The sequence below is a fragment of the Schistocerca nitens genome, chromosome 4 (genome assembly GCF_023898315.1).
Source record: "Schistocerca nitens isolate TAMUIC-IGC-003100 chromosome 4, iqSchNite1.1, whole genome shotgun sequence".
NCBI classification, from domain to species: Eukaryota; Metazoa; Arthropoda; class Insecta; order Orthoptera; family Acrididae; genus Schistocerca; species Schistocerca nitens.
This window is the reverse complement of record NC_064617.1, coordinates 147,401,191-147,425,282: the sequence shown is the minus strand read 5'-3', so window position 1 is coordinate 147,425,282 and position 24,092 is coordinate 147,401,191. Positions and strand designations below refer to the sequence as shown.

At 41.4% G+C, this 24,092-nt stretch overlaps 1 protein-coding gene across 2 annotated transcripts in view; it reads right to left on the bottom strand.

Moving 5' to 3' along the window:
• The window catches only part of LOC126251668 (calcium-independent phospholipase A2-gamma-like), an 80,485-nt gene extending 59,287 nt beyond the window's left edge, over positions 1-21,198 (bottom strand). Inside the window, exons 1-2 of one of the 2 annotated variants that reach the window (XM_049952239.1) lie at positions 20,758-21,198; positions 19,791-20,196 (exon numbers count right to left, since the gene is read on the bottom strand). In XM_049952239.1, the coding sequence (XP_049808196.1) occupies positions 19,791-20,196; positions 20,758-20,813 (462 nt within the window). In that variant the 5' untranslated portion in view covers positions 20,814-21,198. Of the gene's footprint in view, positions 1-19,790; positions 20,197-20,374; positions 20,653-20,757 lie in introns of those variants that run through there. The other variant, XM_049952240.1, reaches the window with a different exon arrangement.
• Between the last annotated feature and the right edge of the window lie 2,894 nt (positions 21,199-24,092).

Below are 24,092 nucleotides of genomic sequence, written 5' to 3'. Positions count from 1 at the left end.
CATAGTCTTGGTGCTTGGATAAAATGGCAGAAAACGTTGCATTAAAAACGGTGGCAGGAGTGCAATCTCTCTTGTAACGCACCAAATCTAAAATCACTCTGGGACTCTCTAGTTACAATGGTGGCAGGCGGTTAAAACCCTGGATTTGGGGCTGTACGGGCTCCACACCAAAGGACTCCAGCACATGTTGCACACGGATCCCTAATGGCATTGTGGCTTGTGGATGGTTGGAAAAAAGGCACTCCAAAAGCGGATGAGCAACAATATGGTGAGCGGGTGAATTGGAGCTGCAAGAAACTTACAAGCATGCTGCACCAACAGGAGCTGACACCGGATGGTAAGTGGCAGTTCTCCCACCTCAGCACAGAGGCTGGTATGGGACTAGTCCGATAAGCGCCCATGGCCAGTCGAATCCCCGCATGGTGGACAGCGTCAAGGATCCGCAAATAAGAGTGCCTCGCTGACCCATACACCGTGCACCCGTAGTACAGCTGCGAATTCACGAAAGCCCGATAAAACTGAAGAAGACGCGCCCTGTCTGCTCCCCAAGATATGTGGCTAAGGCACTTGAGGATATTCAGTGCCTTCAGGGTTCTGGCTTTCAAGTCTCGCAGGTGTGGCAACCATGACAAATAAGCCCACAAACCGCACTGTGTCTCTAAAATGTAGGATAGTGTCCCCTATGTGCAAGACAGGCAAATTAAAAGTATGACGAGAATGATTAAAATGAACACACACACACACACACACACACACACACACACACACACACACACACACACACACTTATTGGCAGAAAACTGAAAACTCGTCTTTTGCAGCCCACTCCTCTAACGGCTGCACTGTTAGTTGCAACTGTCAGCTCACCATTGCAACACTGGATGAGGAACATAAAACAGCCAAGTCATCCACAAATAAGGAGCACTGTACTGGACTCCTTACCGTAGATGTTATACTGTTGATGGCTATAGCAAAGAGGGTAACACTTAAAACACTGCCCTGGGGGACACCATTCTCCTGCTCAAATCGATCAGAAAGTGTGTGACCAACTCGGGTCCGAAAAAACCGCTGAGACTGGAAAGACCGAATGAAAATGGGGAGGTGGCCACAAAAGCCCCATTGATGCAGTTGTGCGAGAATACTGTGTCTCCTAGTAGTATCGTAAGGCTTACTAATATCAAAGAATATGCCAACACAGTGATGCTGACTGAGGAAAGCCTGCTGAATAGCCACTTCTAGGAGGGTCAGGTTGTCAACAGTGGACTGAAACTTTCGGAATTGAATGACAAGTTATATCAATTAACTGATGGAGCAGCTATGGGTAGCCTCTTATCTCCCATAGTTGCTAGTTAATTTATGGAGGACTTTGAGGATAGAGCATTGAGGACAGCAGTCTTAAAACCAACATGTTTCTGGAGATACAATGACAAAATCATTTTAATATGACCACATGGAGCTGCCATCCATAACTATTATTGGAACATTTTAATTCCCTTCAATCCTACCAATAAGTCTACAATGGAAATGGAGCTTAATTGGATGCTCCCATTTGTGGACGTTCTTGTCCACAAACAAAACAACGGTAATCTGGGGCATTGTATTCACCACAAATCTATGCATACTGACTGCTATCCAAGATGTGACAAACTGTTACCCATCATATCAATGCAGAGGAGTTACTACAATGCTGATGCAAACAGTGTATACCATATTTGATAAAGGAAGCTTACCTGAATACTTAAGTCTATATTTAAAAGGAATGTATACTCTGAGATGCATACCACTCATGCTTTGGAGTTCAAACCATCACCGTAAGTACATCAAAATGAACCTATGTCAGTCGCTTCCCTACAAACATGCTCAGAGCATATCATTCAAAACAGGGAGCATTTTAAGAAGTTTTAATATCAAGAAGGGGTTCTGTCTGGCAGCCAAGATTAGAATTCAATTGGGTTATATTAAAAACGATCTGTGACTAAGGAAGACTGGTGTTTATGATTCCATTCTGCTGTGATAAAGCATTCACTGGTCAGACTATTCATACTGCTGAGGACAAGTGTGCAGAACATAACCGCCATGCTAGCTTACAACAATCTGAAAGGTCTGTGGTGGCAGGGCATTGCTTAGCTGAGACACATGCAATAATAAGACACAGGTGGCTGCTATCACTTCCCATTACCAGGACTCTGTTCTCACAAAATGAACCGAAATTAGGTTAGCTGATAATCTTATTAATAGGGACGAGGGCAATCATTTGAGCAAGTTGTCGAACCTTGTGTTGATATGCATTAAAACATGACAGTCTTTGATTTAATCAACATCACCACTGCCAGCACTGCTCTTGCTCTTTGCAGTGGGGGCAGCACTCACAGCACTTGGAACATGTACGAAATAGTCTTTGCTGGCCTTTAAAGGGGCATAGCATGGCATCGGTGCAATGCCATTCAGCAAAAGCAGCATCTCACCTCAAAACAGTGGCCAGTTGGGCTCTCAAAATATAGTACTGACATGACTGCAAACCCAAGAAGAGTATCAAAAGTTATTTTGCCAGGAAAACCTACAAAGGAGTGCCTTCTCCCTTCGGATGCCAGGTCATCTCTGAGATGGCTCTGCCATCTCTCCCTTACAGAGGGAAAGGCTGCTGAATCCTCTGGATACCATATATGCTACAGCCACCAACCATACAGTATGTTGCAGGTTGCCACAGCTCCGGTGTGCACATGATACTTTCTTTGGGGATTAGATGAAAACAGTCTGTATCAACAGACACATACCGAGTCGTTTTCAACCAAACGTCCAGTAGCTGCTATGGTATAGTGTGATGCCAGCCTTGCTTCCACTAATGATGCTTCCACTGTGGCATTACCTCACTTCCATGAGTTATTTGCCTCCCTTGGTTTCCTTCTGCCAGTCAAGTATTTAGGTCACCGCCTGACTGCTCTACAGGCTTAAGCCATCTGTGCCTAGCAGCTCATCAACTGGAGTTCACACTACCATGCCAACAAGCAGTATCTCACCACAGCATTCATCAACTTCATTCATCCTTGAGCACCCTATCACTCACTGCCGCCTGTGGCCTTACAGACCTCATTAGTGTATGAACATTTCAGTGCAACTGTCAGTGACTCACTTTTCAGCCTGCACCAAGTAGTGTGCCGCATATCCCAACAAACTGTGTTCTTGTATTCCGTTCATTAGACTTAATAACACACAATATTCCTTCACTACCTGGGCACTTCAATCACAGCATGTTCTTCCCCTAAGTCATGAACACTACACAAAGAATCCCAGGAAATCAAATATTACTCGAGACAGATTTCTTTCAGTTCATAATGTTAACATTACCAAACTCAAGTTTCATTTTACATCTGAAGAGCCTGCAGACCAGACACATCCTTACCTTGCAGAATGCTTCACAGAACTTCTGACACTTCCCAGATCCATAAATTTCCATAAATTTAAGCTATTAGGTCATATAGGGTAATTGAAAGCAAGGAGGCTTATTAGTGATGAGGAGTTCACATGGAAATATAATTCAAGGAAAAATTGATGTCCTTTGTGAGAGAAGAAAATTTTATCTCATCAACATATGTGGTTCAAAAATAATACCTTCTGTAGTACTTTCTGATAATCACTGAAGTAAATACAATGGAACATGATGTTACCAGATAATTTATGCATCTTTCACGACTTTTGTCATCATTTCATTGGTCCAAATGAGAGGATGTTTGCCCAGTTGCCAATCCCCATGTACTTGCTGTTGATGAATGTCCAGAAACATCAGATGGAAGAACTTACCAATTTTCAGAGGTGTGAATGTGCCCAGGAGAAAAAATTATAGTTTTCCATTTTGCAAAAATGTAATAATAGTAATAATAATAATAATAATAATTTCTAGTACTATCCCTTTCCCTTTATGTGACATTCAATGTAATGGTGAACAATATTTTTCTGCAAAATAAAGTATAAAAAGGTATTCATTTTTTCCTGACTTGATAGTTTTACTTACAGTTATGAATACTTTTGTCTATAATCCTTATACTTTATAATGCATTACCACCAAATTTCAAATAGTTTATATGATAAAAATAGTATGTTATTTTCAAAATGTTAGCCAATGTCATTTTGTGCCATTACGTGTGGAAATAGTTATTTCAGACAGTGAACTTCAATTTGCATTTAGAAATGCTAGTGCTGTGTGCCAGGCTTTTATTGCCTTGAATTGACCATATAGGATGCAACAGAGAACAATACAGATCATTTTCCCTTCTAGTACAGTATTCTTTGGTACTTGTTAGTCTCAAACTTAAACAATTGTTGAAAATAAATTTCATCAACAAATAAGTGTGCACATCAACCAATAAATAAAATGTGGTTGTAAAAAGTCCTAAATGTTTGAACAAATGCCTTCAAAATATTTGTGTGGGAACGTCATACATAAATTTAGTTATTCTCTTTTGTGTATGGCCTATACAAACAGTTACTCCAAAATATTGCCCCATAGGACATTAAGAAAAATGGAAAAACAAAAATACTAACTTCCTGATTTTTATGTTGCTCAGATGCCTATAATTCTTTCAGAAAAAGTAGCTGAATCTAAGCAATGTAGCATGGCAGCTAGTAGGGACCTGTAAGATACTCCAGTGAAAACTGGAAACTGTTACACCCAGGCATTTGTACGAGCTGACCAATTACAACTATGACTCATTGACACTGTAGTCACTGCATACAAAGTTTTTTGTCATTTTGTGAAGTGCAAAATTTTACACTGTGAACATTTAAAGCAAGATGCCAAGCCTCACACCAGTTTGAAACATGATCTGACTGGATATTTTTGCAACAATGCAAGGAAAAGATGGTGTGCTACTACCCATAAAGATGACATTTTAAGTAGCAGACAGGCACAATTAAAAGACACTTACACATTAGCTTTTGGCTGGCCACAGCCTTCATCAGAAAGAGACAAAGAAACACACACTATTCAGTCACACAAATAAGCATACCTCAGGCACACGTGACTACCAACTCCGGCAGCTCGGACCAGTCTGTGCTTGTCTGCAACTTAATGTTCATCCTTAATGTAAGTAGAAACCTATCTTTTTCCTTACATTGTAGACATCCCAACCTGGAGTTTCTATTGCTGGATATTTGTGCAGTTCTTTCACACAGTACTTCAACACAGACAACTGAATCATATGCAAAAAGTTTGATGTTACCATTAATATTGTTCTGAACAATCATTACATATAACAAGAACAGCAATGATCCCAAGGCACTTCCATGCAACCTAAAGTTACTTATACATCTGTGCATGATTCTCCACCTAAGATAACATGCTGTGTCCTTCCCACCAAGAAATCCTTAATACAATTACAAATTTTGTTTAACATCCCATATGGTTGCAATTTCATTAACACTTACAGCACGGCGCTCGTACGCCATATGGGCGCGGCCACCCTGACGTTGACGACGGCGCCCGTATACCGTATGGGCGAGCCTTTATTTGGCTCCGTAAGCGCGTTTAGTGCGTCTCCGAAGCAGTTTCGTTAACTAATGTGAAGGTATTTCATTCTTCTTCCGCAAGTGGCAAGCACTTATCGGCTATCTCATCCTGGGAGCGGCTGTGAGCACTGCAAAGACGAAGTTACCTGCAGTTCATTCACAGGTGTTTAAGATCGTAAAAATATCGCGCAGCAAGTTGACGGAGGCAGAGATCTTAGATATTCTTTATGGAGATGCAGGATCTGAAATTGACAATTCTGACAAATGGGATTCGTACTCTCCAGACGAAAGTACAAGTGATGATTCAGGTATGTATATGTCTCAATTGTTCATAAAGTGAAGAGTTCATTATGGTACCGCATTTTGTAGTGTGAGTAATGTTCATTACTTCACTTGCATTTAGTACCTTTTAGTACCAATCTTAGCATTATTTTTTTTTTCTATGCAGACAATGGTACAGACCATCAGTCACCATCTGTGGTACCTGGTCGTGTGTGGCTCACTGAGCACAAAGAGCAAGATTGGTCGGAACTAGACGATCAGCCGGATTTCCAGGAAGTAGTCGGCGTAGCATAGCATTTTTCAGATGCCACTGAGGAGCTTCGATATTTTAGTTATTTCTTTGAAGACGACCTTATTCGGCTCATCAAAAGTGAAATGAATCTGTACGCTGGTAATGTTATTACGACAATGAAACGCAAAGGTAGCCTGAAAATAAACTCTGGCATAAGTGGTCTGCAGTAAAATTGCAAGAGATTTACTGGTCTCTTACTATTATTTTGCATATGTGCGTCATCAAATTGCCGAAAATCAGTGATTATTGGTCAACAGACCCGTTTCCACAGACAGGATTTGCGAGTAAATTGTTGAGTCACTACCGATTTTGCGCTACATTGTCGGTGTTACACTTGAATGACAATGTTACGTTCATTAGCAGAGGCGAAGAAAAGCACGACCCACTTCACAAAGTGAGGCCTTTTTTTTATTTCTTTGTGAATGAAAGCAAAATTACTTTTCATCCAGGCATGAATCTGACAATAGATGAGGCAATGTGTACCTTTCGTGGTAGAACAAGCTTCAGAGTATACATGAAACTCAATGAATATGGAATAAAATTGTATGCTCTCTGTGATTCATCAACTGCTTATATGCTAAACTGTGATGTATATACAGGTTCTGCAGGCAGTGTTGACAACAGTATCCAGGAGGGCCTTGTAAAAAGGTTGTGTACACAGTACTTTGGCAAAGGACACTGCATTTATATGGACAGGTACTACACCAGTCCATCTCTTTTGGACATGTTGTGGGAAAATAAAGCTCTTGGAGTGGGAACTGTAATGAAAAGCAGGAAAGGTTTGCGACGAATATTCAGAACACTAAAACAAAAAAAGATAGTTTTTCAAAGGAAACACCATCTCTTGGCAGTGAAGTGGAAGTTAAAACGAGATGTTTTTTGTCTTTCCACAAAGCATAGGTCTACCAGCACTAGTATTCATGTTAGGGCCAAAGGTGGAATAGCATAAATTGTACAGCCAGACGTTATTATTGATTACAACAAGAATAAAGCTGGGGTTGACAGAGCAGATCAGTTCTCCAGCTATTATCCGTTTGCCTGAAAAACTTTGTGGTGGTGGTAAAAGCTGTTTTTCCACTTGTTTATCGTGTCAACTGTCAACAGTTTTATTTTATATAAAGAACACTAGGAAGAATGTATCCCTAGTAGACTTTATTCACAGAGTGGGGAAGAAATTGGCAGCGAAGGGTGGAAATATTTTTCAGCAACAAGCCGCTTCATCCTCACAAACTGAGAGGACATTTGCAAGGCACTTTCCAGAGAAGGTACCACCCACTGCAAACAAGGTGAATACTACTAGGTATTGCAAAGTATGTTCAGACAGGGGGAAGAAAGAGACGGGTAAGAGCATCAGGAAGGAAAGTAGATGGTGGTGCAAGGACTGTGGCGTTGGAGTTTGCGTCCCACAGTGTTTCCAGGATTTTCCCACAAAGGCTAACTACATCTGCACTATTAAAATACTCTTGTTTATAGGTACCTGCAGTTAGACAGTCCAGTGATATTTTGTTTTAAATTTAGATAAAGTAATAATGGCATTACGCAAGAGAGAGATCATGTAAAACTTTTTTATCCACTATATTTCTGTGTTTTCTTTTTTTAATTATAACACTCATTTGTATTTTATATTGTAAAATAAACTCACATTCATGTAAAGCTCTTCCTTTTCCTTTTAAATGATGCAAGAACCATATTCCTATCATTTTTCTGTTCTTTGCAATCTAATTTCAAACATCCATTAAATATGCTAGTTCACAGCCAATTGCCGGGTGTAAAGAGGGCAGTGTTGAAAGTGTTAATATTACGAGGCAGCCAAATGGAAACAAGACAGATGGAAAGAAACTACATTAACTATTTATCATTTCAAAACTAATCACCAAAAAAGGTTAATATGTCTACCCCACTGTGAGACAAGATAGTCAATGACTTCAGGGAAAAATGACTTCGGTAGCCTGTATGATTGTACCCAGACAGGCCCTACTTCATTCAAAATGAACTGACAGCTATGAATGTCTTTCCTCATGGCTCCAAAACTATGGAAATCACATGGAGAAAGTTCAAAACTGTATGGGGGATGCATAAAGGCTTCCCAACTGAAACGTCTGTAGCACAGTCAAAATGTGGATGGACCAAGGCCATTTCTATTACACTGAAGAAGTTTCACTCTGAAGCTTGACCCATGATTGTCAGATTGTCAAGTGGAAAAAGTGAAGCCTGATTTCATGCAATTGATAGTTTTGAAATCCATGCTGGATGGCACTGAGGAGGTCATTCTGTTGATAATGTTAAATAGGCCTATTGGCCATCCAGCCAGTTTCCTTTTAATTTCACTGTTTCTCCGGATTAAATTCTACTTTTTATACAATTAACGGATGTCATGGAATATTATGACTGTCACAGCCTTCGCACTCTGCAGTAACTGAGTAGGTAGTTGCTTTCACAACACTTCCATCCATTCAAGAAGTTCTCTTCCAGACAGTCTTACACGTTTTCATACAAAAGGGGAAGTAAAGGAAGTCAACAAGGAAGTCAACAAGGAAGTCAGCAACTATAGGCTAATTACCACTTCTGGTCTCTTCAAAAAAATTGAAAATGTTACCAAAAAAAAAAATGTTGTTTACATAAGTAAATGTAACTTTTCCACAAACTTACAGTTAGACAGCAGGAACAGCTAATAAGTTCTTTTTAGCTAGTATGAAGCACTGGGAGCTTCTGTGTAGATCACAGAATACAGCTGAATAAATTACTGCAATACAGTAGAAGGGAAAAATCACAAACTTTTCTGACAAATTTATGTAGTTGACGGACTGTAATTTAGAGTTTCCTTAGGGTTTGTTTGTTTGTTTTGTTTTAGTGTGCAAAAACAACTAGGGTCATATGCGCCCACGTCAGAACTGTAGAATATGAAGATAGAGGAGTTAAAAATGACTACACGTTAATCCCAAACAACAGAAGAGAAGACAGCTAAAAAGACGGATGTGGAGAAAAGTCTATAAAATACGCTATAGAGAAACGGAGGTCCTGAACTAAAAATTAAATGGCTGCCATATTGTTACGACAAATAAAAAGTAAAATGCGGTTGACAGCCTGCGTGACATTTGCAAAAACTGCCGATAATTCAGATGGCAAACACAAACAAGAAATGCATTCTGTCAGGAAATGGCGGACTGTCAAAGGTTGGACGCAACGAGTACAAAGTGGCGGAAGAGAATCACTTAACAAATGGAGATGGCTAAAAAGACAGTGCCTGATACGCAACTTAGCTAAAATGATCTCCTCATAGTGAGACGGCCACGAGGAGGTTGTCCAAGCCGCTGGGAGAGGCTTAATAACCTGGAACTTGTTCCCATGAAGTGAGGGCCAACTGTGATGCCAAAGTGTCATCACTTGTTGACATACAACACCACAGAGATCAGCCTTGGCAGCAGCGTGAGTGGCCTCGTTTCCTGTCAGACTGACATGACCACGAACCCACATAAATATTACAGTGATTCCATCAAGAGTGAGCAAGTGACAGCTTTCTTGGACCCGTTGCAATAACAGATAGATGGCATACAGCACACAGAGTCTTTGAAGGGCACTGAGAGAGTCAGAGCTGATGACGCAGTTAAAAAGCCTGTGTCGTCGGAAGTACTGTGTGGCCTGATACAGGGTGAAGTGCTCTGCTGTAGATACTGAACAGTGTTCCAGAAACCAATACCAAAAAACATCAGTGCCAATGATGAAGGCACACCCGACACCACGGTCAGCCCAAGAGCCATCAGTGTACACAAAGGTACTATCGTGAAGTTCCGTGCAAACGTCGTGAAACTGAAGATGATAGAGTGAGGCTGGAGTAGTGTCCTTAGGGAGTGAATGAAGGCCAAGGTGAACATGGGCCGCTGCACGAAGTGAAGGTGGTGAAGGGTTTACACCCACTGGGAAAGTTGCACGTAGCATGAAGTTAAGCTGCCGGAGCAAGAGCCACAAGCAAACTCCATGGGGTAACAGAGAAGAGGGACACGCCCAATACTGGCGATCAAAGCAGGTGTCAAAGGAGGAGGCATAGGATGGGTGGCAACACGTACCAGACAAATGGCATGCATATCTGCTGAGGATAAAGTCACAACGGTAGGACAGTGGTAGTTTAGCAGCTTCTGTAGACAGACACTCAACCGGGCTAGTGGGAGGCACCAGTGGCCAAATGGATGCCACAACGGTGGATACTACTGAGAAAGCGTAAGAGTGACAGACGTGCAAATGTATGAATGGAGCACCCGTAGTCTAGTTTCAAACGGACAAGGGACTGGCACAAACAGAAAAGGGTCGTTCGATCTACTCCCCAGGAAGCACCATTGAGGACACACAGGACATTAAGGGACTGCGTACAGCGGGCTGCCACGTAAGACACTTGGGAGGACCAAGAAAGTTTCCTATCAAGGAGGAGCTCCAGGAAATTCGTAGTTTCAATGAATGGAACAGCAACAGGGCCAAGACATAAACACAGTGGCAGAAACCAACTGCATTGCCAGAAATTCATACAAATGGTTTTGACAGTGAAAAACTGAAAGCATTGCCGATGCTCCATGAGCAAACCGATCAAGACATTGGTGAAGACGGCACTCAATCAGACAAGTCCACGGAGAACTGCCGTAGATGGCAAAATCGTCAACGAAAAGGAAGCTGGAGATGTACAGCGGGAGACAGGCCATTATAGGGTTAATGGCGATAGCAAAGAGGACGACGCTCAAGGCACACTGTTTTCCTATATAACGGTGTCCAGCACGGCAGAACCCATACGTACCTTGAAAACTTGGTCTTTTAAGAATTCCTAAAGGAAACAAGGCATGCGGCCTCGGAAGCCTGTCCTCCAGCAGGTGTCATAGGCTTTCTCCAAATCGAAAAACATGGCCACAATCTGGGATTTCTGCAGAAAACCATTCATTATATGGGTGGACAAAGTGACAAGATGATCAACTGCAGAGGGTTGGGTTGTTTTGGGGAAGGAGACCAGACAGCGAGGTCATCGGTCTCATCGGATTAGGGAAGGACGGGGAAGGAAGTCAGCCGTGCCCTTTGAAAGTAACCATCCCGGCATTTGCCTGGAGCGATTTAGGGAAATCACAGAAAACCTAAATCAGGATGGCCGGACGCGGGATTGAACCGTCATCCTCCCGAATGTGAGTCCAGTGTTTAACCACTGCGCCACCTCGCTCGGTGTCAACTGCAGAATGGCGCATTCAAAATCCACACTGTGTAGTGGTTAGCAAATTACGATACTCTAGCCACCATACCAACCGGGCATGAATCACATGTTCCATCATCTTCCAAACACAGTTGGTAAGAGAAATAGGCCGGTAGTTAGAAGAAAGACCTTTGTCCCTACCAGGCTTAGCTATGGGTATGACACTGGCTTCATGCTAGAGTCTGGGAAACGTGCCCTCTGTCCAGAAGCGGTTGTACTTATTAAGCAGAAAGTATTTGCCTGCAAGAGAAAGGTGCTCAACACCTGAATGTGAACACGTCTGGCCCTAGGGCGGAGGATAGGGATTAAGTGAGGGCACGATCTAGCTCCCTCACTGTAAAAGCAGCACGACTGTGAACAGAGAAGGGTATCGCCCGAGCCTCTTCCACTTGTTTCCAATGGAGAAAGGCATGGTGATAGTGGGAGGAGCTCAAAATGTCCACAAAACAGCGGTCCAAGGTGTTGGAAATAGCAATAGGGTCCACGATGACATTGTCTGCGCCTGTCAGGCTGGAAATTTGAGAATGGATCTTTGTCCCAGAGAGCCGTCATACAAAGGAAGTGGGAGTGGAACTGTTAAAAGACTTAGTGAATGAAATCCAGCTAGTTTTTTTGCTATTCGGAAGAACACGACGTTACTGTGCACGCAACTATTTATAATGAATGCATTCTGCCATCATAGGATGATGGTTAAAAATGCAGAGAGCACATCTCCACGCATGAATTGCGTCGTGGCACACCTCTGACCAGGACATGGCGTAGTAAAGAGGAAGTGCGAGGAATGGAACGTTCTGCGGCAGTAAAGGATAATGTATTTAAGATTTTTACCTGGTCATCACAACCAAGGAAATGTTGTTCATCGAAGGTCGTCAGGGAGGAGTAAAGCCTCCAGTCAGCCATAGTAAGCTGCTATTTGGGTGTGCACATAGGTGGGGTAGGTATCAGCAAATGGGCAGCACACGGGAAATGATCGCTGACGTACCTATCAGAGAGAACGGGCCACTCAACACATGGGCAAGCTCGGCAGTGCAAAAGGATAGGTCCATAGGGGAAAAGGTACATGTGGAGTCTGAAATGAACATGAGTGCTTCTGGGTTAAGACAGTTGAGGTTAAGTAAACTGAGGTGGTCAACCAAGAGGGCACCTTTCGGATAGGTTCTGGGAGAACATCAAAGGGGATGGTGCCTGTTAAAGTCACCAAGCAGCACAAAGGGGTGACTTAGCTGCCCAATAAGCCAGAGGAAGTCTGGCCTGGTGACATCGAAAGACAGAGGGATGTAAATAGTACAACGGGAAAAATCAAGTGAGGAAGGAAAAGGCAAACTGCAACAGCTTGAAGGTAGGTAGTCAGGAAGATGGATTGACTATGATCATCATTCTGTATGAGAAGCATGACTCCCCCATGAGCCATCTTCAGGGGGAAGGTCAAAAATTCTGTTCATGTACTGTTGTAAAGATGTTATGTTGTAATGATGTAATATTAATAAAAAATAAAAAAAATTAAAAAAAAAAGAAAAGAAAAGAAAACGTGTCCTTCGGGTGCATAATTTTTGGAAGTCAGGATTGCGTTCGCTCCAACCTGACAAATTCTTAAAAAAAAAAAAAAAACAGATCGGCAAGAAGTGCAAGAGATGCAATTTTGTTTCCTGAAGGCAGAGAACAAGTGGACACTGTGATTTTAAGAGCAGTCATAAATCCTCTTTGTTGGATCGAAGACTGCAGAAGTTCCATTGGAGAGTCATGATGAGGAAAACATGAAGCGGTGTCACCTCGGCGACTGCCAAGTGCCAGCTTTCAAAGACTCGCTGCTACATGGCACAGAGGCGGGAGGATCCTGCTCCATGAGGTCAACAGAAGCATCGGCATTCTTGTGTTGGCCTGCAGAGTCCAGGGCAAAAAACGGTTGGTGGTATGGACCAGTGACACCGAGGTCGGCTGGGCGAGGGTATCATATGGCGACACCATCAAAGAGGATCTTCGAGTCAGCAAAGGAGAAGACTGTTTACTTTTGTTTGACTTCTTGGAGCCTTTCCAGTTGGCAGAGGAAGACTCAGACGATGATGGCTGGAGGGACATATAAATATTAATGTACTTTACCATTAATTCTAGACACATGAGCAGCGGTCACTACTGACTTTAAAATTTTAATCTTTCTTGGACATCTACTTATTGTCCACCCCCCGGTAGCTGAATGGTCAGCGTGACGGATTGTCAATCCTATGGGCCTAGGTTCGATTCACCGGCTGGGTCAGGGAATTTTCTCTGCCCACCGATTGGGTCTTGTTCTGTCATCATCATCATCATCATCATCAGCATCATCATCATCCTATCATCCTCATTGACTTTAGGTCACTGAAGTATCGTCAAATTGAAAGACCGGCACCCAGCGAATGGTGTGCCCGAAGGGGAGGGCGGAGGGAGGGCACCCCACCCCCACCCCCCCCCCCCCTTGCCATACGATTAAATAAAATCTACTTATTCCCATGTTCTGTAGCCCCGCCCATTGTTGTCCTTTTTATATATATATATAAACTCTTTGCCTTTACAAATGTCTGCTTGTGTCTGTGTATATGCGGATGGATATGTGTGTGTGTGTGTGCGCGCGAGTGTATACCCGTCCTTTTTTCCCCCCTAAGGTAAGTCTTTCCGCTCCCGGGATTGGAATGACTCCTTACCCTCTCCCTTAAAACCCACTTCCTTTCATCTTTCCCTCTCCTTCCCTCTTTCCTGACGAAGCAACTGTTTGTTGCGAAAGCTAGAATTTTGTGTGTATGTTTGTGTTTGTTTGTGTGTCTATCGACCTGCCAGCGCTTTTGTTTGGTAAGTCTCATCACTTTCTTTCTTTTTAGATATATTTTTTCCACGTGGAATGTTTCCCTCTGTTATATATATAGACAGAGATTCAGGAACCACGTTTTAAATTGTAAGACATTTCCAGAGGCAGATGTGGACTCTGATCTGCAAAAAGGTGAGAATTTAAGGAGATGGGACCTGGATAAACTGAAAGAACCAGAGGTTGTAGAGAGCTTCAGGGAGAGCATTAGGGAACGATTGACAAGAATGGGGGAAAGAAATACAATAGAAGAAGAATGGGTAGCTCTGAGAGATGAAATAGTGAAGGTAGCAGAGGGTCAAGTAGGTAAAAAGACGAGGGCTACTAGAAATCCTTGGATAACAGAAGATATATTGAATTTAATTGATGAAAGGAGAAAATATAAAAATGCAGTAAATGAAGCAAGCAAAAAGTAATACGTCTCAAAAATGAGATTGACAGGAAGTGCAAAATGGTTAAGCAGGGATGGCTAGAGCACAAATGTAAGGATGTAGAGCATTATCTCACGAGGGGTAAGATAGATACTGCCTACACGAAAATTAAAGAGACCTTTGGAGAAAAGAGAACCACTTGCATGAATATCAAGAGCTCAGATGGAAACCCAGTTCTAAGCAAAGAAGGGAAAGCAGAAAGGTGGAAGGAGTATATAGAGGGTCTATACAAGGACGATATACTTGAGGACAATATTATGGAAATGGAAGAGAATGTAGATGACGAGGAAATAGGGGATATGGTACTGTGTGAAGAGTTTGACAGAGCACTGAAAGACCTAAGATGAAACAAGGCCCCAGGAGTAGACAACATTCCATTAGAACTACTGACAGCCTTGGGAGAGCCAGGCCTAATTAAACTCTACCATCTAGTGAGCAAGATGTATGAGACAGGCGAAATACCCTCAGACTTCAAGAAGAATATAATAATCGCAATCCCAAAGAAAGCAGGTGTTGACAGATGTGAAAATTACCGAACTATCAGTTTAATAAGCTACAGCTGCAAAATACTAATACGAATTCTTTACAGACGAATGGAAAAACTGGTAGAAGCTGACCTCGGAGATGATCAGTTTGGATTCCGTAGAAATGTTGGAACACGTGAGGCAGTACTGACCCTACGACATATCTTAGAAAATAGATTAAGGAAAGGCAAACCTACGTTTCTAGCATTTGTAGACTTAGAGAAAGCGTTTACAATGTTGACTGGAATACTCTCTTTCAAATTCTGAAGGTGGCAGGGGTAAAATACAGGGAGTGAAAGGCTATTTACAATTTGTACGGGAACCAGATGGCAGTTATAAGAGTCGAGGGACATGAAAGGGAAGCAGTGGTTGGGAAGGGAGTGAGACAGGGTTGTAGCCTATCCCCGATGTTATTCAATCTGTATATTGAGCAAGCAGTAAAGGAAACAAAAGAAAAATTCAGAGGAGGAATTAAAATCCATGGAGAAGAAACAAAAACATTGATGTTCACCGATGACATTGTAATTCTGTCAGAGACAGCAAAGGATTTGGAAGAGCAGTTGAACGGAATGGACAGTGTCTTGAAAGGAGGATATAAGATGAACATCAACAGAAGCAAGAAGAGGATAATGGAATGCAGTTGAATGAAATCAGGTGATGCTTAGGGTATTAGATAAGGAAATGAGATGCTTAAAGTAGTAAATGAGTTTTGCTGTTTGGGGAGCAAAATAACTGATGATGGTCAAAGTAGAGAGGATAAAAAATGTAGACTGGCAATGGCAAGGAATGCGTTTCTGAAGAGAAGAAATTTGTTAACATCGAGTACAGATTTAAGTGTCAGGAAGTGGTTTCTGAAAGTATTTGTATGGAGTGTAGCCATTTATGGAAGTGAAACGTGGACAATAAATAGTTTATACAAGAAGAGAATAGAAGCATTCGCGATGTGGTGCTACAAAAGAATGCTGAAGATTAGATGGGTACATCACATAACTAATGAGGAGGTATTGAATAGAATTGGGGAGAAGAGGAGTTTGTGGCACAACTTGACAAGAAGAAGGAACCGGTTGGTAGGACATGTTCTGAGGCATCAAGGGATCACAAATTTAGCATTGGAGGGCAGCGTGGAGTGTAAAAATCTTAGAGGGAGACCAAGAGATGAATACACTAAGCAGATTCAGAAGGATGTAGGCTGCAGTAGGTATTGGGAGATGATGAAGCTTGCACAGGATAGAGTAGCATGGAGAGCTGCATCAAACCAGTCTCTGGACTGAAGACCACAACAACATTTTTCCAGATATAATTTTTTCAGCACAGGTTCATTCAAAATTCAGTATTCTAGGTTTAAAAGTCCCTCTCAGTGTTATTTCTGAATTTAAATATAGTTTTCTTCCAAAGAGTTCTTTTTTTTTAAAAAATTGGTAGTATGCGATACAGGCGTTAGTCTAAAAAAATGTCAAAAAACCCATCAACCCATACTTTGACATATGAGAAATAATATTCTCTGTATGTTTTGGTAAATTTTCTCACATTATATCTTTTTTTTTGTCAGCGCTGCAAGAATCATTTTACTCTCAATAATGTTATGATTATATTATTACTCAGTTTATTTACCAACTTAACATCTATAAGCTTTATATAATCACATGGTACAATATGACACTGTTACAATTGTGTAGAAAGTAAATGAGAGTAAACATGAACTTCTGACTGCCATGTGCCAGATCTCATGCTCAGCTCTCTAGCTTTCATAGTAGTGAGATATTACCTTCACTCTGAGAAGACATAGTAACTGATTTAACAGCACATATCACTCCCCCCCCCCCTCCTGCATTCCACTCACTTTTTGCAAATTAGGCATTCCCCTGCCCCCCCCCCCTCCGCCTAAAGGGCTATGATTTTGTGCTTGTTTAATATGGGGTATGGGTTAACAACACAGACAAATTTTGCTATTTTTTTATTTCAAATTCTTGATATTTGATCAATTACAAATTATTTTGTTGTGCTGATGCCTTTAGTGGGTGTCCTCCTAAGAATCAATAATCAGTTTCACTTTAAATACAACCTCACTTAAAATATAGCCTTATAACCTAAGTTCTCTAGTTAATTCTCACACTAGAATTACAAAGGAAAGCAGCACACAGACATTTGTATGTGAAACAGGATATTTTTAATTATGTGTATATTGATAAGAACATGAATGTTATAGATAGGCTGATATGTGGTCAGGCAGTGAGTTGTCTCCATGTTCTGCAGATCACTATTGCAATCAACATCTACAGCCACACTCTACAAACCACTGTCAAGTGCATGGATGTGGGTATTTCCCGTGGCATCAGTTACACCATTTGATCAAAAGTATCCAGATACCCCTACATAATGTGGAATTGACCACTAGATGCCTTGAGAGGTGGACCCACCAGTATAAAAGGAGGCTAGAAGTATTGTGGTATCAGTCGAAAAGCACTAGTAGAATGGGTTGGTCACATGAGTTCAGTGACTTTGAAGTCGAGGAAGACACGTCTGAAAGTGTCCCCAGCAGATTCAAGCAAAAGCAAACAATGCACACAGCCCATATTAAGCTCGATTAACAGGCACCTGGATATTTTGATCAGATAGTATATTTAAGATTCTTTCTGTTCCATTCATGTATGGAGTGCATGAAGAACGACTGTTTGCATGCTCCAATGGCTGCTGCAATTAGTTTAATCTTCTCCTTACAAACGCTACGGGAGCGATGCACAGACTTGCTATGATTCACAGTTCATTGTGAATCACTGTATGAAGAAGATGTGGCTTAAGACAATCATCAATCATCACACTACCATATTATCCACCAGGTATGTGAATAATAATTCTAAAACTGTCCCATTCTAAATCATATCAAGATATAACAGTTGTGATCTGCATAATGTGCAAATAATTGAATAATTAAATAACTGAATAACCAAATAATTACACATTATTATGAAGCAGAATGTGAGCACTTGTATCTGATAGAGGAGAGATCCTTGTAGCAGTGTATGTGCTAATGTTTCACACTTTTTGTTGCATTCACTTTAAAAGTTGGCTCTGGCTCTTACAGTACTTACAAAACTTTCACATTAGTGAAAAAACAACTGTAATTTTAGTTAGTCACTGTACTTTGCTGACAGCGAACTTTACTAGGGAGTACATGTACTGTGAAGTTTGTGTTCTGTTCTTAATAAATATCAATAACCTTCAGGACAGTTTAAGACATGGAGAAAAAGTTCTATTTGCTGATGGCTGCAACATTGTAATTACTGATAAAACACCAGAACTCCTAACAGGGAAGACAAATGACACCCTCAATGATGTTTGTGTGTGGGCTGTATATACAAAATTGACAATAAGCATAAGGAAAACAAACGGCATGCCTTTCAGCACAATCATGGGCAAATGACTATCACACTGAGCACAGATGATAAACCCACAAATTATGTAACAAACACTAAGTTGTTAGAGATGAACACTGATCCGACAAATAACATCCGGAATAATTACACAAAGATACTGGCAAAAAGAATGTCGTCAGCATGTTATGCTCTCTGGGTTCTAGCAGCAGCTAGTAACAGCCATTGTCTTGTGGTGATACACTGCTCCTACAAGCACTAAATTCTAAGATATGGGATTACTTTCTGGGGATCAAATACAGAAACATTGACATAGTTTCAAACTGTAATAAATCAGCTGTGAGAATAATATTTTGGAACAGTAACTGGGCTCATTGTAAAGAACTATTTTAAAAACTGGGTATCCTTAATGCACCAAGTGAGTACATTATCAATTTGTTGTGTGTATCACAGAAAACATTAGTAAGTGTTTCACTAATAGTTTTATCCATAACCATGGAACAAAAGTCACTTTTGGATTTCACTTACAAAAACTCAAAACAAAGGTGTGTATTGAACTGCCCAAAGTGATGAAACAAATTACTTAAATACACTTGTTTGAAATGACAGCTAAATCATGCTTCAAAATCACAGCATACTACACAAAGATTATTTAGAGGACACCACCACCCTGTCATGTCCAGCTCTATAGTGCACAGATGGTAATGTCTTGTTCTCCTGAGCTCAACATCTCACTTTTCCAGACGGACTGATGTGACGACATGGAGATGTGCACATTCTTGGTGCTGGAATCACCAACAGGCATCCACAGTTTGTGCACTACAAAACTGTTTTTAGTATAAAATATTTTGTGCAAGTTATTTATGATCAAGAGAACAATGTACAGTAGGAACCAACTTAACGAAACAGTGCAGATTTGTTAAGACACTGATTTCCGATTTGGGAGAATAGTGTTTGCTGTGTCTGGCCATCCTGATTTAAGTTGCCTGTGATTTTCCTAAATCATTAAGGGATAATGCCATAACAGTTCCTGCAGTAAGGCCACAGCCAACCTCATGACCCATTTTCATAAACATACTCCTATGGTTCCATAGTGTTTATGTATAATAGGGTTATTTATTTTCATTGTAGCATGATGACAAATCTTCAGAGGGCAATAATATGATTTTAATTATTTTACAAAGTGTATGATGCAAACAAGCCAATCAAGAATCACTTACTAGTCTATGCTACACTCTATGCTACATTTAAGCAGTGGCTTTCAGGCTTTGTAACATATTCATGTTATTTACATACATCTGTGCTTATGAACACAGTGTTACTAATTGCCATACCTTTGACATTGCTTTATTGAATGATTTCCATTTTGGCAGCACTTCTTGTGACGAATCTGTAATTCGAATTTCATTTTGCTTTTTGTTCGGTCCCTCCAAAACATTTGCTAATTCCTGAGTACTGCTTTCCTTGGTGGTAACCTTCTGCAAACTCTGTGATATGGTCGACGTATCTTGTTTCTTCAGCTGATTTTGAAGTGATGGAATCTTCTGAAGAACTTTCGCCCATTCATTATTCAATACAAATAATAAACCTTTGTTAATGGGTGTCTTCGTTACAAAATCCTTCAGTTGATTAAGCAGTTTCCAATGATTTGTGGGCATGTCCTTAGAGGCTGATTCGAGCAGCTTTTCATTGTCAACTGATGTAGATCTTTCATGAATGGGGTTACGAGTGGCGTATTGTCTGGAAGAAAACAGGCAGTGTACCTGTGACCAATCGATATAACGTTAAATATTAAGAGAATAATGTCACCACTACGTAAATTTGACATGAGTATGGAAGTTACAGTTTTCTGCCTGGTAAACGTCATCTGCCGTATCCCAAAAACAATGTATAAGCTCTATTCTATCAATACATGTACCTTTAACCTAAATTAATTACGGTATTGTGAACAACTGACGAAAGCGAGGGGTTGGTTCACTATTAACACCTTCCTCAATTCGCTTACAATAAATTTGTTCGCCATGTTTGTTGCAGCAGACGACGTACATTCTCACTGTCAATCGTGACAGTGAGGCGCATATATCATCATCTTTCGTAGCACTAGTGACTGCTACGCCAAATTATTTAACCATACTTCACTAACTTCCGGAAGCACACGACTGTTATTAACTTTAATCATGTAAGCATTTCGCATTATCACGCTTCCCACAATTTCATGGGAGTAATTTCTTCAGCCCATATCTAAATATTGTTTATAACAGAGTAAATGGCTACTGATAGTTACTGCAGAAATACAAATACCTTTTTGACATACAGATGCACCGACTGCACCGAGGAATATTTTTGCTTAGAGACATCTTTACACTGTACGACTGAGCACAGCAACATCACTTATGCACTCATCGCAAGTTGTACACAAGTGCGCTTCATCCTCGCATTTATATTACTGCTCGCCCACCTTTACCTTTCTATTCGCAAACAATCACTGTAGCCAAAAATGTTCGCGTATAGGCCTTGAAACATGTTTACTACTGCAAATTCCGGGCATTCTTACTAAGAAATCGAAAGTCTTTCATTTAAAAGAGAAAAATGTGACGTTTTAACATCTTTCTTGAAATATTTTCTCGCAAAATTTTTCTTGATTAAGTTAATCATGTCTGCACGTGTACATGAAACGGTTTGTGTGTCCCTGTGTTATTTACGGTTACAACGTCACTCACTGACAGCGGATGGCGTGACTGTCTTCTGAAGGCTTGACCAATGAGAGAGCTCCATACGTCTACGTAGGTAGTATATCAAGAACAGGTTTTTCGCAGTGCTCGTAGTTTGTACACTCAGAACTACGCACAGCATTAGAAAATACGTAGAAGCTACGTGGATTCAAATGACCTCGCTTATCTCCACACACAGCCAAGGGCGGAAGAAAGAAAACATAACATTACACTTCGCCTGCCGTTAATAATGCTATTTGACCGCTTGTTGTTGCGACTGGGACGCACAAATTTCCCGACCAGCACAAGCTAATTATTCGGATACCAATGTCGTACGGAATGTGGCAATATCAGGCTCATAGCCTGGAAATACAGCAAAATTGCAGAAACAGGGAGGGTTTTATTCGTATCCCATCTCTAGCACCCAGTAGTACGTCTCGGTAAATTCATATCAGTCTCATGCGCAGACATTCAACTATCATCAATAGAATGCGATTATGACATATATGTTGCCCATCTCATACGTTTAGAATCAAAGATGTCGACTGGCCCAACTATCAATGTCACTTGGACGAAAAACTGGACTCAAACTGTGTAACAGCGAGGCGCATAGAATTATCCCCATAGCACAAGGAACTATATATGATTGGAAGAAAACTGGGTATCTTTCAATCTACCTTGCTGCTCACAGCTGGTTCAGGAGTTTACTGTGTAATAGCAGTATATGTGAAAGACGGAGATACTTACATGTGACATTTTGAACAAAACTATTCAAAAGGTGTATGTATGCTCGACTTGAAACTGCAACTGTCTGTGAACAAGCATGTGTAGCTTTGTCAGCTGTCCGATTTTCGCGGGATGTTCACTTTTTTTGGAGTGTCATGAAACGTCGGGGCGCCAAATACCCCGACTTTTAGGCACTACTAACAATTCTAAATATAATACGTATTCGCTCCAAAAATTGTCGAAACAGGAAGGTGTCGATGGCATATACGATACGCTAGGTGGTCACAATCAGCACACGAAGTAAGCAGACGCCTCATCGCATGCCCGACGGTACCTTTCGAAAACACACAGCTGCGTGGCTTCCATTGTCGTATTGTATCCCCCATGCTGCTGTTTTATGAACATGCTTCAACTTCTGCCCTCTTCTCACCCATTGACTGGCCGTGACTTTGTACCTCCATTCCATGGTGGTGACGGTCCCTCGCGTCCCCCCCACTTGTTTGTTACGTGTTTTCATTTGTACTGAAAAACAAATCGCGGGGAGCAGCTGACTTTTATGTGTGTGCATAACGCCGACGACGTTCTCAATTCGTTCAATAACTGGAAATACGAATGGTAAGTAATTTAGACAATAAGTGTGTATTTAGAAACTAGTAAATACAAACAATCTGAATGAAGTTACATGCTTGTTAGGTATATTTACTAACTACGCTAACAAGCGTAATCATCGACCTTGTAACCTGCCAAAATTTACGTGGCGTTTGTCATGAGACAAGGAGACAAATGTGACCCCAACTTATGCATCAATCAACAATAAGCAGATACTATTATGAATTAAAAGGTTTATGTAATTTCTTTGTGGCTTATTGATGTAAATTGTGACACAAAATTCTCGTAGATGAAAAGAAGGGAGAAAGATGCTGTGACCTGTTGGCGCGGGAGGTATCCAAAAAGGCCGAAACTCCGTGGAGGCGACGACTTACTATGAGCCTGCACCGGCAGCTGAAAGACATGCCGAGCGCCGTTTTTCACAATACTTCAGTTTTTAAGATTTTTAGAACCTAAAAGCCCGAAGTCTACTCGTCACAAAACGTAGAGGTCGATTGATCCCCCATTGCGTAATACAAGATGGAAGCTATCTGTGGCAGATTTGACGACAAAGTACAATGTTTTACATGAAATGTATTTGTATTTGTGAATACCGATAACCATCAGCTGCATAAAGGACGACAATGAATTGTGACGGACAGGGACTCGAACCAGAATTTCCCACTTGTCGTGAGCAGTCGCCTTATCAGTTGGCTATCAGAGCACAAATCTGCCGACATCAGGCGAGCAACTTTCGAGTAAAACGTATCCCCTACGCGGGAATATACATAATGGATGTACGAGTGCAGGTTGTAGACACTTGGCTGACGACATATGGAAGTTTGCGTCTGGCCATAACTTGTGTTCGGGTAGCCAAATGGTAAGCCGACCGCTCACCATAAGCGGGAAACCCGGGTTCGACTCTCAGTCGGGCACAAAGTTTCATTGCCGTCATTCCATTATGCTGCGGATAGTTATCGACATTCGCAACTGCAAATACATTTAACGTATTTCAAACGGCTGTAGTCGCCGCAGTGCTCGTTCCTTCGGACGTGCATGCATTTGCAAAGGAACAGTGCATCGTAAGTCGGCATTTGGCACTGCAATATCGTATATGTGAGTACAATGCTGATGCACGGAGAACTGTTTTCAAAGGCCATTGTTGAACATAGAGCTCCACATCACACGACCCCTAATGTTCCTATGTTGACCCGACGACATCGTCAATTATGATTGCAATTTGCACAGCATCACTGAGTTTTCACCGCGAATCAATAGAAACGTGTCGCCTGTTGGTCGAATGGATTGTTTTTCTTGTTACAGCTGGTCGACACTTGAGTCCTTACACGCCTTCATCCAGGCGAATGACTACACGAAGCATGTTCTTCGTCACACGTCGAGGCCACACACATTGTTGAGGAAATGTGGGCAGGAATGGGAGGGGGGGGGGGGAGACGGCAGGGTGCATGAACTTTGAGTTTTCGGGAGGCGGTTGCGAATGGACGTCACTGACCTGTGCAGTGAAGACACTAAGCCACTCACTTCTACCAGCAAGGACGCTTTCACACATGGGACCTGCGGATTCCAGACAAGTTCCCCAAGACATTTTCG